Raw genomic sequence first — 15716 nt, forward strand, 5'->3', positions numbered from 1 at the left:
CATCTTATACCATTGGCCGTTGCCCGCTCGGACGTAACAGAAGTAGTGTCCTCGCTCACAGCTCCACCCGGAGTGCACCAGCACGGCATAGAGCACGTAGCCCAGTGGCCCTGCCTTCCGCTCGGACGTGTAGGGCTGCAGGTCCAAGCACTGGGGATAGCGCACCTCCTGAGCCCTTTTGGCCCCGCTCACCGGTGTGAACCGCTTCAGCACCAGCACCAGGACCTGGGAGGTGCTGTGCAAAGCCAACCTCTTGGTGGCAGGCACCTTCCGGAGACAGACGCCACAGTCATAGGCATTGTCCGCGTCCAGCTTCTCGGGCTTCACCAGCTCTCTCAGAGCTTGCTCCACACTCTGAGCCGCCGTGATATCCAGGCTGATGTCCAGATAAGGGTCGAACGTGTCCGAGACACCGAGGCAGCGGAGACACTGGATCTGAGACCTCCAGGTCCCGCCGAAGATCTGACGGATGACGGTGGTGTCCTCGGAGGCGTGGCCCGACGGCTGGGATGCACTCAAGCACCCTTGCTGCATGGCATTCAGAGTGAACATCAGAAACTCGTGGGCATCTTCCTGCTGGTGTCTGTGGAAGCCCGCCAGCAGGTCCTTGCGGGGCCGGATCACCTCTCCCGCGTGAAGGAGGGCTCGGGTCACGTGAGCTCGCATGGCACAGAGCGTGCAGGCGCTGCGGGCCGGACAGAGGGTGGCGTGCTGCTGGGACACCATCCAGCTGGCCAGGGGCGGCGTGTGGCTCAGACACTGCAGCGCCGCATTCACGTAGCAGGTGTTCCCCAGGTTCTGAAGCCCAGCCCCCACCCCCCACGGCCCCTTCCAACTCAGGGCGCCTTTCTGGCCAGGCGTCAGCCCTGCTGACCCAGGAGCCAAGTCACCCCGCTGGGGACGCCCAAGCGCCGGCGACGGCCCCTCAGGGACAGAGGGTCCCCGAAGGGCATCCGCACCAGCGGCGCTGGGCCCACAACCTTGCCCTCCGGGGAAGACGTCGAAGGGAGACGGACACACACCTCCCCCGTGCTCAGAAGCAGCCCCCGGGGCTCTGCACACAAGGCCCACGAGGGTTTCCATCTCCTACCTGCAGCTGCACGCCGACGCCTCCTTCCCTCAGACGGTCCGGCTCCAGAAAAGGGCCTGGGCCCCGCCCCCTCGGGCCTTTGGGGGCTTCCCCACAGCCCCACCCCCGCACGTGCAGGCTCCTCATTGGCTGAGGCGGCCGAGGGCGTGCCCACTCCCACTCCCGCCATCCAACCACCCACACTTTCCTCGGGGAATTCCCCTTGACGAGGCCCCACACGCACTTCCGACCTGACCCCCTGGACCAAAGGGCTCAGGATGCAAATGATTCGGGGGCATTGGGCCTTCCAGCCTTGCCCGCTAGAGATTCACTGCGGGGCTTCCGAGTTCAGCACACAAATGCCGGCTGCACAGGACTTCCGTGGGCTCACCATTCACATCCTAACACACGTGTGGAAACATATGTCTGCCCACCGAACCTCTCCCCTTTAGGGGTCTCCCGACCCCAGACCCCTGCCTGAGGACAACCCCTCCCCGGACAACAATAAACCCTTGCCTCATCTTTGCGCTCCAGCGAGGTCCTCCCCAATTTCTATGCGTTCTCACTGGACACTCTTCTAGCGTTCAGGGTCCTAGCACCAAAAGATGCCAGCAGAGTGCCACATATGCTTTTCTCCCTTCAGGGCCGTTGCTCAAGACCCAAAGCGAGCTCATTTAGAAAGGCATAGGCTTCCTGCAACTTTGGATTCATTTCTGCAGCTCCTTTTCTCTCTCCGCTGCCCTTTGTTCTTCCTTTTCCTTCTTCCTTTATCATTTACTTTTTTTTTTTTTTTTTTTCCTGCTTGGTGTTTTAGGGTTTTTTGAGGTTTTTTTTTTTTTTTCCATTTATTTTTAAACTTTTTTTTTTAAATTTTGTGTTCATTTTGTTATTTTTTTGTTGCTTTTATTCTCTTTCTCTCTTTTATATACACTAGTTGACTCATACAGTCGTCTTTCGAATTCCGGGGCTCAAAATGCGGTATAACTCAAGGTATAAAAAAGGTTTCCCTCCTGGAGGAGGATGACTGTTGCTTTCCTTCTCGGTGTGTGACATGTGTTTGTTTGCTCTCCCGTCCTGGACATTATGCTTGCCTTCCAGGACTATGGGGGTTTGACCGTCCACAGGTTTACCATAGCTGGAGTGTTGATTCCGTTGGTCCTTACTAGGAAAGAAGGGCCCTGACCCCGTTTACTTCCTTAGCCTATTGCACCCCTCCCACCTCCCGCTCCCCCCATCCCATCCTAGGAGCCTACCGCTTTGTGCTTTATGATCCAAGTGCTCACACCCTTGCTGTCCTCTTACCTCCTTCCCATGGCACAGAGAAACGAGATCAGCCAGGATTTTTCTCTCTTTTGCACGGATTTCGCCCAGCATAAGGCCACCTTCCCATTCCCTGTGTCACGCCACCCCCATCGACATTCTCCTCCTCCTCCTCCTCCTCCTCCTCCTCCTCCTCCTCCTCCTTCTTCAGAGGGTGTGGATGGGGCAAGCAGTAAGTCCATTTGAGACGATGGGGCGGAGGAAGATGCGTGCTGATGATGAGGGCGGACTGTGGGTGGCTCCGCTTCCTCGTGCAGGGCACGCTTGCTCGTGTTCTCGGGGGAAGATACTGCTCATCATTCTTTGTCCTCTCTACGTGCGGAGGGCATGGTGCGGCGTAGGTAGCCATGCGGGGGAAACAAGCCATCGGAACGTTCTCTGTTCCTTGCCACGCCGACTAGCGCAGTCAGGAGCCAGAGTTGGCCCTCGAGGTCGGAGATGTTCCATCGCAAATTCCCGGTCTGCCGTTTGATGGAGGGTTTGGGGTTTGAAGCCATCAGCCAAGCCAAAGAAAGAAAAACGCGAGAGGTGGTCGCTAAGGGGCCTCAGGTGCCCCTCCAGCGGGTCACGGGCCCATGAGGCAGTCGAGAAAGCAGCTAGGGGAGGACAGCTTCCCCACCGCCCCAGGCACTTTGGAGGCCGGCCGCATCTCCTCGCGTCCAGAGGCGTTTGCCCGGGGCCCAGCTGGATGAGACTGCCAGACAGGACGGGCAGAGTCGGAAGTCCAGTTGTCTTGCTATCACAATCTAGGGTAGGCTCGGGTCTTTCCTCAGTGCGGGGAGGACCTTTGCTTTCAGAAATGAACGTGGCGCGACATATCTCCACTCAGGCACCGGTGCGATGCTGGTGGAGAAGTTTCTTTGGGACTGGTTGGGTTGCCTTTCTCCCCTTGGCCTTCGTGTTGGTGCTGGTGGTGCTGGTGGTGCTGGTGGTGCTGGTGGCGGTGCTCATGGCCTTGTGGATCGCTTCTCCTGTTTGGCACTTGGAGCTTCTCCAGCGTACTCCTTGCACCGGACATGGAGCCCCAGGGATCTTTGCGGACGAGCGTCGTGCCGGGGACGCGCGCATCCCCGCCTCATTCCTGCCGGACCCTCCGCCAAGTAGCACGAGGCCTCCCAAGGACAGACACCCATAAAGGCTGCTTGCCCGTCTTCTCCCCGGACGCCTCTCGACGTCTGGGGCATTTTCGAGAGCCTGACCGGCCGGAAGGAGACGGTTCATGGACCTGCACCCGCTCTTCCCTGCCCCCCGAAGGGCTCCCGAGATCTTCTCCTTGCTCGGCTGGCTGTGAGCGCTCTGTGAGGCGTCTCCAGGCCGCGTCACTCACCCGAGGCCAGCGGTGCGGCCAGGGAACGGAGACGGGGAACGAAAGGCAAACCCACACCCAAAGTCCCATCCCGAGAGGACTCTCCCACCCTCGCAGAAGTGGGAGGCCCTCGGACCGTGCCCAGGCCCGCTCATGCACCCCATCACCCCATCCTCTCCAGCGACTTCCCAGCAGAGCCAGCCCTCGAGAGCTCAGCCGCTCAGGCACGAGCCCGTCCCAAGTGAACACCGAGACCCCGGGCACACTCCAGGCCCCGCTTTTCCCCAGGAGGCTGCATCACGCACACGGCCGAGAGGAACCCGCTCCTCGTCGGAACTCTTGGTGCGTCACACAGGGCGTGCCGCACACAGCGTGTGCCTGGGCGTCTGCACGCATGTGCGTCAGAGCCGACCTACCGCCACAGCCCCAGAGACGGCCGCGGCTTCTTGTTCTTCCCCTTGGTGGCTCTGGCCCTCCCGCTGGCACAAGGGCCGTTGCCGACGTTCTTCGGCCCCGGAGGCGGGGCGTCCGTGCTGGGACGGTCGAGCCGCTCGTGCTCCTGTTGGGGCGGCGTGCGGTTTCTCCCTCCTCCGTGTTTGGACTGGTGAATCACGACTGCGCCGGCAGGCAGGGCAGACTGGACCTTCCGCAGCTCCAAGGCCGGCTTCGGTCGGCTGTGTTCTTGCAGGCGTCTCCACTGCTCGAAGCTCATCCCTTCGACCGCTGTGTCCCCCGGGGACTCCTCCGACCCAGGAGCTCTGCCGCTGGCGTCTCCTGCAGGCTGCCCGGGGTCTGTGGGGTCAGCCCCGACGGGGGCCGCTGCCCCTCCCCCAGCGCCCCCTTCCCACGCACCCTCCCGGGCGTAGAACAGGACGTAGGCGCTCTGGCTCAGGGCAGCGGTCTCGTCACAGGCGGTCACCTTGGCATCGTCCATCTTATACCATTGGCCGTTGCCCGCTCGGACGTAACAGAAGTAGTGTCCTCGCTCACAGCTCCACCCGGAGTGCACCAGCACGGCATAGAGCACGTAGCCCAGTGGCCCTGCCTTCCGCTCGGACGTGTAGGGCTGCAGGTCCAAGCACTGGGGATAGCGCACCTCCTGAGCCCTTTTGGCCCCGCTCACCGGTGTGAACCGCTTCAGCACCAGCACCAGGACCTGGGAGGTGCTGTGCAAAGCCAACCTCTTGGTGGCAGGCACCTTCCGGAGACAGACGCCACAGTCATAGGCATTGTCCGCGTCCAGCTTCTCGGGCTTCACCAGCTCTCTCAGAGCTTGCTCCACACTCTGAGCCGCCGTGATATCCAGGCTGATGTCCAGATAAGGGTCGAACGTGTCCGAGACACCGAGGCAGCGGAGACACTGGATCTGAGACCTCCAGGTCCCGCCGAAGATCTGACGGATGACGGTGGTGTCCTCGGAGGCGTGGCCCGACGGCTGGGATGCACTCAAGCACCCTTGCTGCATGGCATTCAGAGTGAACATCAGAAACTCGTGGGCATCTTCCTGCTGGTGTCTGTGGAAGCCCGCCAGCAGGTCCTTGCGGGGCCGGATCACCTCTCCCGCGTGAAGGAGGGCTCGGGTCACGTGAGCTCGCATGGCACAGAGCGTGCAGGCGCTGCGGGCCGGACAGAGGGTGGCGTGCTGCTGGGACACCATCCAGCTGGCCAGGGGCGGCGTGTGGCTCAGACACTGCAGCGCCGCATTCACGTAGCAGGTGTTCCCCAGGTTCTGAAGCCCAGCCCCCACCCCCCACGGCCCCTTCCAACTCAGGGCGCCTTTCTGGCCAGGCGTCAGCCCTGCTGACCCAGGAGCCAAGTCACCCCGCTGGGGACGCCCAAGCGCCGGCGACGGCCCCTCAGGGACAGAGGGTCCCCGAAGGGCATCCGCACCAGCGGCGCTGGGCCCACAACCTTGCCCTCCGGGGAAGACGTCGAAGGGAGACGGACACACACCTCCCCCGTGCTCAGAAGCAGCCCCCGGGGCTCTGCACACAAGGCCCACGAGGGTTTCCATCTCCTACCTGCAGCTGCACGCCGACGCCTCCTTCCCTCAGACGGTCCGGCTCCAGAAAAGGGCCTGGGCCCCGCCCCCTCGGGCCTTTGGGGGCTTCCCCACAGCCCCACCCCCGCACGTGCAGGCTCCTCATTGGCTGAGGCGGCCGAGGGCGTGCCCACTCCCACTCCCGCCATCCAACCACCCACACTTTCCTCGGGGAATTCCCCTTGACGAGGCCCCACACGCACTTCCGACCTGACCCCCTGGACCAAAGGGCTCAGGATGCAAATGATTCGGGGGCATTGGGCCTTCCAGCCTTGCCCGCTAGAGATTCACTGCGGGGCTTCCGAGTTCAGCACACAAATGCCGGCTGCACAGGACTTCCGTGGGCTCACCATTCACATCCTAACACACGTGTGGAAACATATGTCTGCCCACCGAACCTCTCCCCTTTAGGGGTCTCCCGACCCCAGACCCCTGCCTGAGGACAACCCCTCCCCGGACAACAATAAACCCTTGCCTCATCTTTGCGCTCCAGCGAGGTCCTCCCCAATTTCTATGCGTTCTCACTGGACACTCTTCTAGCGTTCAGGGTCCTAGCACCAAAAGATGCCAGCAGAGTGCCACATATGCTTTTCTCCCTTCAGGGCCGTTGCTCAAGACCCAAAGCGAGCTCATTTAGAAAGGCATAGGCTTCCTGCAACTTTGGATTCATTTCTGCAGCTCCTTTTCTCTCTCCGCTGCCCTTTGTTCTTCCTTTTCCTTCTTCCTTTATCATTTACTTTTTTTTTTTTTTTTTTCCTGCTTGGTGTTTTAGGGTTTTTTGAGGTTTTTTTTTTTTTTTCCATTTATTTTTAAACTTTTTTTTTTAAATTTTGTGTTCATTTTGTTATTTTTTTGTTGCTTTTATTCTCTTTCTCTCTTTTATATACACTAGTTGACTCATACAGTCGTCTTTCGAATTCCGGGGCTCAAAATGCGGTATAACTCAAGGTATAAAAAAGGTTTCCCTCCTGGAGGAGGATGACTGTTGCTTTCCTTCTCGGTGTGTGACATGTGTTTGTTTGCTCTCCCGTCCTGGACATTATGCTTGCCTTCCAGGACTATGGGGGTTTGACCGTCCACAGGTTTACCATAGCTGGAGTGTTGATTCCGTTGGTCCTTACTAGGAAAGAAGGGCCCTGACCCCGTTTACTTCCTTAGCCTATTGCACCCCTCCCACCTCCCGCTCCCCCCATCCCATCCTAGGAGCCTACCGCTTTGTGCTTTATGATCCAAGTGCTCACACCCTTGCTGTCCTCTTACCTCCTTCCCATGGCACAGAGAAACGAGATCAGCCAGGATTTTTCTCTCTTTTGCACGGATTTCGCCCAGCATAAGGCCACCTTCCCATTCCCTGTGTCACGCCACCCCCATCGACATTCTCCTCCTCCTCCTCCTCCTCCTCCTCCTCCTCCTCCTCCTCCTCCTCCTTCTTCAGAGGGTGTGGATGGGGCAAGCAGTAAGTCCATTTGAGACGATGGGGCGGAGGAAGATGCGTGCTGATGATGAGGGCGGACTGTGGGTGGCTCCGCTTCCTCGTGCAGGGCACGCTTGCTCGTGTTCTCGGGGGAAGATACTGCTCATCATTCTTTGTCCTCTCTACGTGCGGAGGGCATGGTGCGGCGTAGGTAGCCATGCGGGGGAAACAAGCCATCGGAACGTTCTCTGTTCCTTGCCACGCCGACTAGCGCAGTCAGGAGCCAGAGTTGGCCCTCGAGGTCGGAGATGTTCCATCGCAAATTCCCGGTCTGCCGTTTGATGGAGGGTTTGGGGTTTGAAGCCATCAGCCAAGCCAAAGAAAGAAAAACGCGAGAGGTGGTCGCTAAGGGGCCTCAGGTGCCCCTCCAGCGGGTCACGGGCCCATGAGGCAGTCGAGAAAGCAGCTAGGGGAGGACAGCTTCCCCACCGCCCCAGGCACTTTGGAGGCCGGCCGCATCTCCTCGCGTCCAGAGGCGTTTGCCCGGGGCCCAGCTGGATGAGACTGCCAGACAGGACGGGCAGAGTCGGAAGTCCAGTTGTCTTGCTATCACAATCTAGGGTAGGCTCGGGTCTTTCCTCAGTGCGGGGAGGACCTTTGCTTTCAGAAATGAACGTGGCGCGACATATCTCCACTCAGGCACCGGTGCGATGCTGGTGGAGAAGTTTCTTTGGGACTGGTTGGGTTGCCTTTCTCCCCTTGGCCTTCGTGTTGGTGCTGGTGGTGCTGGTGGTGCTGGTGGTGCTGGTGGCGGTGCTCATGGCCTTGTGGATCGCTTCTCCTGTTTGGCACTTGGAGCTTCTCCAGCGTACTCCTTGCACCGGACATGGAGCCCCAGGGATCTTTGCGGACGAGCGTCGTGCCGGGGACTCGCGCATCCCCGCCTCATTCCTGCCGGACCCTCCGCCAAGTAGCACGAGGCCTCCCAAGGACAGACACCCATAAAGGCTGCTTGCCCGTCTTCTCCCCGGACGCCTCTCGACGTCTGGGGCATTTTCGAGAGCCTGACCGGCCGGAAGGAGACGGTTCATGGACCTGCACCCGCTCTTCCCTGCCCCCCGAAGGGCTCCCGAGATCTTCTCCTTGCTCGGCTGGCTGTGAGCGCTCTGTGAGGCGTCTCCAGGCCGCGTCACTCACCCGAGGCCAGCGGTGCGGCCAGGGAACGGAGACGGGGAACGAAAGGCAAACCCACACCCAAAGTCCCATCCCGAGAGGACTCTCCCACCCTCGCAGAAGTGGGAGGCCCTCGGACCGTGCCCAGGCCCGCTCATGCACCCCATCACCCCATCCTCTCCAGCGACTTCCCAGCAGAGCCAGCCCTCGAGAGCTCAGCCGCTCAGGCACGAGCCCGTCCCAAGTGAACACCGAGACCCCGGGCACACTCCAGGCCCCGCTTTTCCCCAGGAGGCTGCATCACGCACACGGCCGAGAGGAACCCGCTCCTCGTCGGAACTCTTGGTGCGTCACACAGGGCGTGCCGCACACAGCGTGTGCCTGGGCGTCTGCACGCATGTGCGTCAGAGCCGACCTACCGCCACAGCCCCAGAGACGGCCGCGGCTTCTTGTTCTTCCCCTTGGTGGCTCTGGCCCTCCCGCTGGCACAAGGGCCGTTGCCGACGTTCTTCGGCCCCGGAGGCGGGGCGTCCGTGCTGGGACGGTCGAGCCGCTCGTGCTCCTGTTGGGGCGGCGTGCGGTTTCTCCCTCCTCCGTGTTTGGACTGGTGAATCACGACTGCGCCGGCAGGCAGGGCAGACTGGACCTTCCGCAGCTCCAAGGCCGGCTTCGGTCGGCTGTGTTCTTGCAGGCGTCTCCACTGCTCGAAGCTCATCCCTTCGACCGCTGTGTCCCCCGGGGACTCCTCCGACCCAGGAGCTCTGCCGCTGGCGTCTCCTGCAGGCTGCCCGGGGTCTGTGGGGTCAGCCCCGACGGGGGCCGCTGCCCCTCCCCCAGCGCCCCCTTCCCACGCACCCTCCCGGGCGTAGAACAGGACGTAGGCGCTCTGGCTCAGGGCAGCGGTCTCGTCACAGGCGGTCACCTTGGCATCGTCCATCTTATACCATTGGCCGTTGCCCGCTCGGACGTAACAGAAGTAGTGTCCTCGCTCACAGCTCCACCCGGAGTGCACCAGCACGGCATAGAGCACGTAGCCCAGTGGCCCTGCCTTCCGCTCGGACGTGTAGGGCTGCAGGTCCAAGCACTGGGGATAGCGCACCTCCTGAGCCCTTTTGGCCCCGCTCACCGGTGTGAACCGCTTCAGCACCAGCACCAGGACCTGGGAGGTGCTGTGCAAAGCCAACCTCTTGGTGGCAGGCACCTTCCGGAGACAGACGCCACAGTCATAGGCATTGTCCGCGTCCAGCTTCTCGGGCTTCACCAGCTCTCTCAGAGCTTGCTCCACACTCTGAGCCGCCGTGATATCCAGGCTGATGTCCAGATAAGGGTCGAACGTGTCCGAGACACCGAGGCAGCGGAGACACTGGATCTGAGACCTCCAGGTCCCGCCGAAGATCTGACGGATGACGGTGGTGTCCTCGGAGGCGTGGCCCGACGGCTGGGATGCACTCAAGCACCCTTGCTGCATGGCATTCAGAGTGAACATCAGAAACTCGTGGGCATCTTCCTGCTGGTGTCTGTGGAAGCCCGCCAGCAGGTCCTTGCGGGGCCGGATCACCTCTCCCGCGTGAAGGAGGGCTCGGGTCACGTGAGCTCGCATGGCACAGAGCGTGCAGGCGCTGCGGGCCGGACAGAGGGTGGCGTGCTGCTGGGACACCATCCAGCTGGCCAGGGGCGGCGTGTGGCTCAGACACTGCAGCGCCGCATTCACGTAGCAGGTGTTCCCCAGGTTCTGAAGCCCAGCCCCCACCCCCCACGGCCCCTTCCAACTCAGGGCGCCTTTCTGGCCAGGCGTCAGCCCTGCTGACCCAGGAGCCAAGTCACCCCGCTGGGGACGCCCAAGCGCCGGCGACGGCCCCTCAGGGACAGAGGGTCCCCGAAGGGCATCCGCACCAGCGGCGCTGGGCCCACAACCTTGCCCTCCGGGGAAGACGTCGAAGGGAGACGGACACACACCTCCCCCGTGCTCAGAAGCAGCCCCCGGGGCTCTGCACACAAGGCCCACGAGGGTTTCCATCTCCTACCTGCAGCTGCACGCCGACGCCTCCTTCCCTCAGACGGTCCGGCTCCAGAAAAGGGCCTGGGCCCCGCCCCCTCGGGCCTTTGGGGGCTTCCCCACAGCCCCACCCCCGCACGTGCAGGCTCCTCATTGGCTGAGGCGGCCGAGGGCGTGCCCACTCCCACTCCCGCCATCCAAACACCCACACTTTCCTCGGGGAATTCCCCTTGACGAGGCCCCACACGCACTTCCGACCTGACCCCCTGGACCAAAGGGCTCAGGATGCAAATGATTCGGGGGCATTGGGCCTTCCAGCCTTGCCCGCTAGAGATTCACTGCGGGGCTTCCAAGTTCAGCACACAAATGCCGGCTGCACAGGACTTCCGTGGGCTCACCATTCACATCCTAACACACGTGTGGAAACATATGTCTGCCCACCGAACCTCTCCCCTTTAGGGGTCTCCCGACCCCAGACCCCTGCCTGAGGACAACCCCTCCCCGGACAACAATAAACCCTTGCCTCATCTTTGCGCTCCAGTGAGGTCCTCCCCAATTTCTATGCGTTCTCACTGGACACTCTTCTAGCGTTCAGGGTCCTAGCACCAAAAGATGCCAGCAGAGTGCCACATATGCTTTTCTCCCTTCAGGGCCGTTGCTCAAGACCCAAAGCGAGCTCATTTAGAAAGGCATAGGCTTCCTGCAACTTTGGATTCATTTCTGCAGCTCCTTTTCTCTCTCCGCTGCCCTTTGTTCTTCCTTTTCCTTCTTCCTTTATCATTTACTTTTTTTTTTTTTTTTTTTTCCTGCTTGGTGTTTTAGGGTTTTTTGAGGTTTTTTTTTTTTTTCCATTTATTTTTAAACTTTTTTTTTTAAATTTTGTGTTCATTTTGTTATTTTTTTGTTGCTTTTATTCTCTTTCTCTCTTTTATATACACTAGTTGACTCATACAGTCGTCTTTCGAATTCCGGGGCTCAAAATGCGGTATAACTCAAGGTATAAAAAAGGTTTCCCTCCTGGAGGAGGATGACTGTTGCTTTCCTTCTCGGTGTGTGACATGTGTTTGTTTGCTCTCCCGTCCTGGACATTATGCTTGCCTTCCAGGACTATGGGGGTTTGACCGTCCACAGGTTTACCATAGCTGGAGTGTTGATTCCGTTGGTCCTTACTAGGAAAGAAGGGCCCTGACCCCGTTTACTTCCTTAGCCTATTGCACCCCTCCCACCTCCCGCTCCCCCCATCCCATCCTAGGAGCCTACCGCTTTGTGCTTTATGATCCAAGTGCTCACACCCTTGCTGTCCTCTTACCTCCTTCCCATGGCACAGAGAAACGAGATCAGCCAGGATTTTTCTCTCTTTTGCACGGATTTCGCCCAGCATAAGGCCACCTTCCCATTCCCTGTGTCACGCCACCCCCATCGACATTCTCCTCCTCCTCCTCCTCCTCCTCCTCCTCCTCCTCCTCCTCCTCCTCCTTCTTCAGAGGGTGTGGATGGGGCAAGCAGTAAGTCCATTTGAGACGATGGGGCGGAGGAAGATGCGTGCTGATGATGAGGGCGGACTGTGGGTGGCTCCGCTTCCTCGTGCAGGGCACGCTTGCTCGTGTTCTCGGGGGAAGATACTGCTCATCATTCTTTGTCCTCTCTACGTGCGGAGGGCATGGTGCGGCGTAGGTAGCCATGCGGGGGAAACAAGCCATCGGAACGTTCTCTGTTCCTTGCCACGCCGACTAGCGCAGTCAGGAGCCAGAGTTGGCCCTCGAGGTCGGAGATGTTCCATCGCAAATTCCCGGTCTGCCGTTTGATGGAGGGTTTGGGGTTTGAAGCCATCAGCCAAGCCAAAGAAAGAAAAACGCGAGAGGTGGTCGCTAAGGGGCCTCAGGTGCCCCTCCAGCGGGTCACGGGCCCATGAGGCAGTCGAGAAAGCAGCTAGGGGAGGACAGCTTCCCCACCGCCCCAGGCACTTTGGAGGCCGGCCGCATCTCCTCGCGTCCAGAGGCGTTTGCCCGGGGCCCAGCTGGATGAGACTGCCAGACAGGACGGGCAGAGTCGGAAGTCCAGTTGTCTTGCTATCACAATCTAGGGTAGGCTCGGGTCTTTCCTCAGTGCGGGGAGGACCTTTGCTTTCAGAAATGAACGTGGCGCGACATATCTCCACTCAGGCACCGGTGCGATGCTGGTGGAGAAGTTTCTTTGGGACTGGTTGGGTTGCCTTTCTCCCCTTGGCCTTCGTGTTGGTGCTGGTGGTGCTGGTGGTGCTGGTGGTGCTGGTGGCGGTGCTCATGGCCTTGTGGATCGCTTCTCCTGTTTGGCACTTGGAGCTTCTCCAGCGTACTCCTTGCACCGGACATGGAGCCCCAGGGATCTTTGCGGACGAGCGTCGTGCCGGGGACGCGCGCATCCCCGCCTCATTCCTGCCGGACCCTCCGCCAAGTAGCACGAGGCCTCCCAAGGACAGACACCCATAAAGGCTGCTTGCCCGTCTTCTCCCCGGACGCCTCTCGACGTCTGGGGCATTTTCGAGAGCCTGACCGGCCGGAAGGAGACGGTTCATGGACCTGCACCCGCTCTTCCCTGCCCCCCGAAGGGCTCCCGAGATCTTCTCCTTGCTCGGCTGGCTGTGAGCGCTCTGTGAGGCGTCTCCAGGCCGCGTCACTCACCCGAGGCCAGCGGTGCGGCCAGGGAACGGAGACGGGGAACGAAAGGCAAACCCACACCCAAAGTCCCATCCCGAGAGGACTCTCCCACCCTCGCAGAAGTGGGAGGCCCTCGGACCGTGCCCAGGCCCGCTCATGCACCCCATCACCCCATCCTCTCCAGCGACTTCCCAGCAGAGCCAGCCCTCGAGAGCTCAGCCGCTCAGGCACGAGCCCGTCCCAAGTGAACACCGAGACCCCGGGCACACTCCAGGCCCCGCTTTTCCCCAGGAGGCTGCATCACGCACACGGCCGAGAGGAACCCGCTCCTCGTCGGAACTCTTGGTGCGTCACACAGGGCGTGCCGCACACAGCGTGTGCCTGGGCGTCTGCACGCATGTGCGTCAGAGCCGACCTACCGCCACAGCCCCAGAGACGGCCGCGGCTTCTTGTTCTTCCCCTTGGTGGCTCTGGCCCTCCCGCTGGCACAAGGGCCGTTGCCGACGTTCTTCGGCCCCGGAGGCGGGGCGTCCGTGCTGGGACGGTCGAGCCGCTCGTGCTCCTGTTGGGGCGGCGTGCGGTTTCTCCCTCCTCCGTGTTTGGACTGGTGAATCACGACTGCGCCGGCAGGCAGGGCAGACTGGACCTTCCGCAGCTCCAAGGCCGGCTTCGGTCGGCTGTGTTCTTGCAGGCGTCTCCACTGCTCGAAGCTCATCCCTTCGACCGCTGTGTCCCCCGGGGACTCCTCCGACCCAGGAGCTCTGCCGCTGGCGTCTCCTGCAGGCTGCCCGGGGTCTGTGGGGTCAGCCCCGACGGGGGCCGCTGCCCCTCCCCCAGCGCCCCCTTCCCACGCACCCTCCCGGGCGTAGAACAGGACGTAGGCGCTCTGGCTCAGGGCAGCGGTCTCGTCACAGGCGGTCACCTTGGCATCGTCCATCTTATACCATTGGCCGTTGCCCGCTCGGACGTAACAGAAGTAGTGTCCTCGCTCACAGCTCCACCCGGAGTGCACCAGCACGGCATAGAGCACGTAGCCCAGTGGCCCTGCCTTCCGCTCGGACGTGTAGGGCTGCAGGTCCAAGCACTGGGGATAGCGCACCTCCTGAGCCCTTTTGGCCCCGCTCACCGGTGTGAACCGCTTCAGCACCAGCACCAGGACCTGGGAGGTGCTGTGCAAAGCCAACCTCTTGGTGGCAGGCACCTTCCGGAGACAGACGCCACAGTCATAGGCATTGTCCGCGTCCAGCTTCTCGGGCTTCACCAGCTCTCTCAGAGCTTGCTCCACACTCTGAGCCGCCGTGATATCCAGGCTGATGTCCAGATAAGGGTCGAACGTGTCCGAGACACCGAGGCAGCGGAGACACTGGATCTGAGACCTCCAGGTCCCGCCGAAGATCTGACGGATGACGGTGGTGTCCTCGGAGGCGTGGCCCGACGGCTGGGATGCACTCAAGCACCCTTGCTGCATGGCATTCAGAGTGAACATCAGAAACTCGTGGGCATCTTCCTGCTGGTGTCTGTGGAAGCCCGCCAGCAGGTCCTTGCGGGGCCGGATCACCTCTCCCGCGTGAAGGAGGGCTCGGGTCACGTGAGCTCGCATGGCACAGAGCGTGCAGGCGCTGCGGGCCGGACAGAGGGTGGCGTGCTGCTGGGACACCATCCAGCTGGCCAGGGGCGGCGTGTGGCTCAGACACTGCAGCGCCGCATTCACGTAGCAGGTGTTCCCCAGGTTCTGAAGCCCAGCCCCCACCCCCCACGGCCCCTTCCAACTCAGGGCGCCTTTCTGGCCAGGCGTCAGCCCTGCTGACCCAGGAGCCAAGTCACCCCGCTGGGGACGCCCAAGCGCCGGCGACGGCCCCTCAGGGACAGAGGGTCCCCGAAGGGCATCCGCACCAGCGGCGCTGGGCCCACAACCTTGCCCTCCGGGGAAGACGTCGAAGGGAGACGGACACACACCTCCCCCGTGCTCAGAAGCAGCCCCCGGGGCTCTGCACACAAGGCCCACGAGGGTTTCCATCTCCTACCTGCAGCTGCACGCCGACGCCTCCTTCCCTCAGACGGTCCGGCTCCAGAAAAGGGCCTGGGCCCCGCCCCCTCGGGCCTTTGGGGGCTTCCCCACAGCCCCACCCCCGCACGTGCAGGCTCCTCATTGGCTGAGGCGGCCGAGGGCGTGCCCACTCCCACTCCCGCCATCCAACCACCCACACTTTCCTCGGGGAATTCCCCTTGACGAGGCCCCACACGCACTTCCGACCTGACCCCCTGGACCAAAGGGCTCAGGATGCAAATGATTCGGGGGCATTGGGCCTTCCAGCCTTGCCCGCTAGAGATTCACTGCGGGGCTTCCGAGTTCAGCACACAAATGCCGGCTGCACAGGACTTCCGTGGGCTCACCATTCACATCCTAACACACGTGTGGAAACATATGTCTGCCCACCGAACCTCTCCCCTTTAGGGGTCTCCCGACCCCAGACCCCTGCCTGAGGACAACCCCTCCCCGGACAACAATAAACCCTTGCCTCATCTTTGCGCTCCAGCGAGGTCCTCCCCAATTTCTATGCGTTCTCACTGGACACTCTTCTAGCGTTCAGGGTCCTAGCACCAAAAGATGCCAGCAGAGTGCCACATATGCTTTTCTCCCTTCAGGGCCGTTGCTCAAGACCCAAAGCGAGCTCATTTAGAAAGGCATAGGCTTCCTGCAACTTTGGATTCATTTCTGCAGCTCCTTTTCTCTCTCCGCTGCCCTTTGTTCTTCCTTTTC

General features: G+C 61.1%; 3 protein-coding genes across 3 annotated transcripts; all 3 read right to left on the bottom strand.

Moving 5' to 3' along the window:
• Nucleotides 1-2021: 2021 nt before the first annotated feature.
• On the bottom strand, nt 2022-6163 carry LOC147362159 (ubiquitin carboxyl-terminal hydrolase 17-like protein 6). The gene has a single exon (XM_086323917.1). It carries the CDS (start codon nt 5707-5709, stop codon nt 4108-4110), a length of 1602 nt encoding a protein of 533 aa, XP_086180043.1. The 5' UTR covers nt 5710-6163; the 3' UTR covers nt 2022-4107.
• A 3016-nt stretch (nt 6164-9179) lies between these two features.
• On the bottom strand, nt 9180-10516 carry LOC147362160 (ubiquitin carboxyl-terminal hydrolase 17-like protein 6; the record flags this gene model as incomplete). Its single annotated transcript, XM_086323895.1, has 2 exons — nt 10502-10516; nt 9180-10106 (listed from the first exon to the last, which is right to left on the bottom strand). Coding segments are annotated over exons 1-2 (942 nt in total), but the record flags the coding sequence as incomplete, so codon positions are not given.
• A 2002-nt stretch (nt 10517-12518) lies between these two features.
• LOC147362161 (ubiquitin carboxyl-terminal hydrolase 17-like protein 6) lies at nt 12519-15140 on the bottom strand. Its single transcript, XM_086323350.1, has one exon. The coding sequence runs from the start codon at nt 14970-14972 to the stop codon at nt 13371-13373; it is 1602 nt and encodes a 533-aa protein (XP_086179476.1). The 5' UTR covers nt 14973-15140; the 3' UTR covers nt 12519-13370.
• Between the last annotated feature and the right edge of the window lie 576 nt (nt 15141-15716).

The sequence above is a fragment of the Bos grunniens genome, chromosome 11 (genome assembly GCF_055505025.1).
Source record: "Bos grunniens cultivar Pamir isolate PY7600 chromosome 11, Bosgru_T2T1.0, whole genome shotgun sequence".
NCBI lineage: Eukaryota > Metazoa > Chordata > Mammalia > Artiodactyla > Bovidae > Bos > Bos grunniens.

Bases quoted from the DNA above. Each gene is read 5' to 3' on its own strand.
- LOC147362159 (XM_086323917.1), bottom strand. From the start codon at position 5,709: ATGGAAACCCTCGTGGGCCTTGTGTGCAGAGCCCCGGGGGCTGCTTCT.
- LOC147362161 (XM_086323350.1), bottom strand. From the start codon at position 14,972: ATGGAAACCCTCGTGGGCCTTGTGTGCAGAGCCCCGGGGGCTGCTTCT.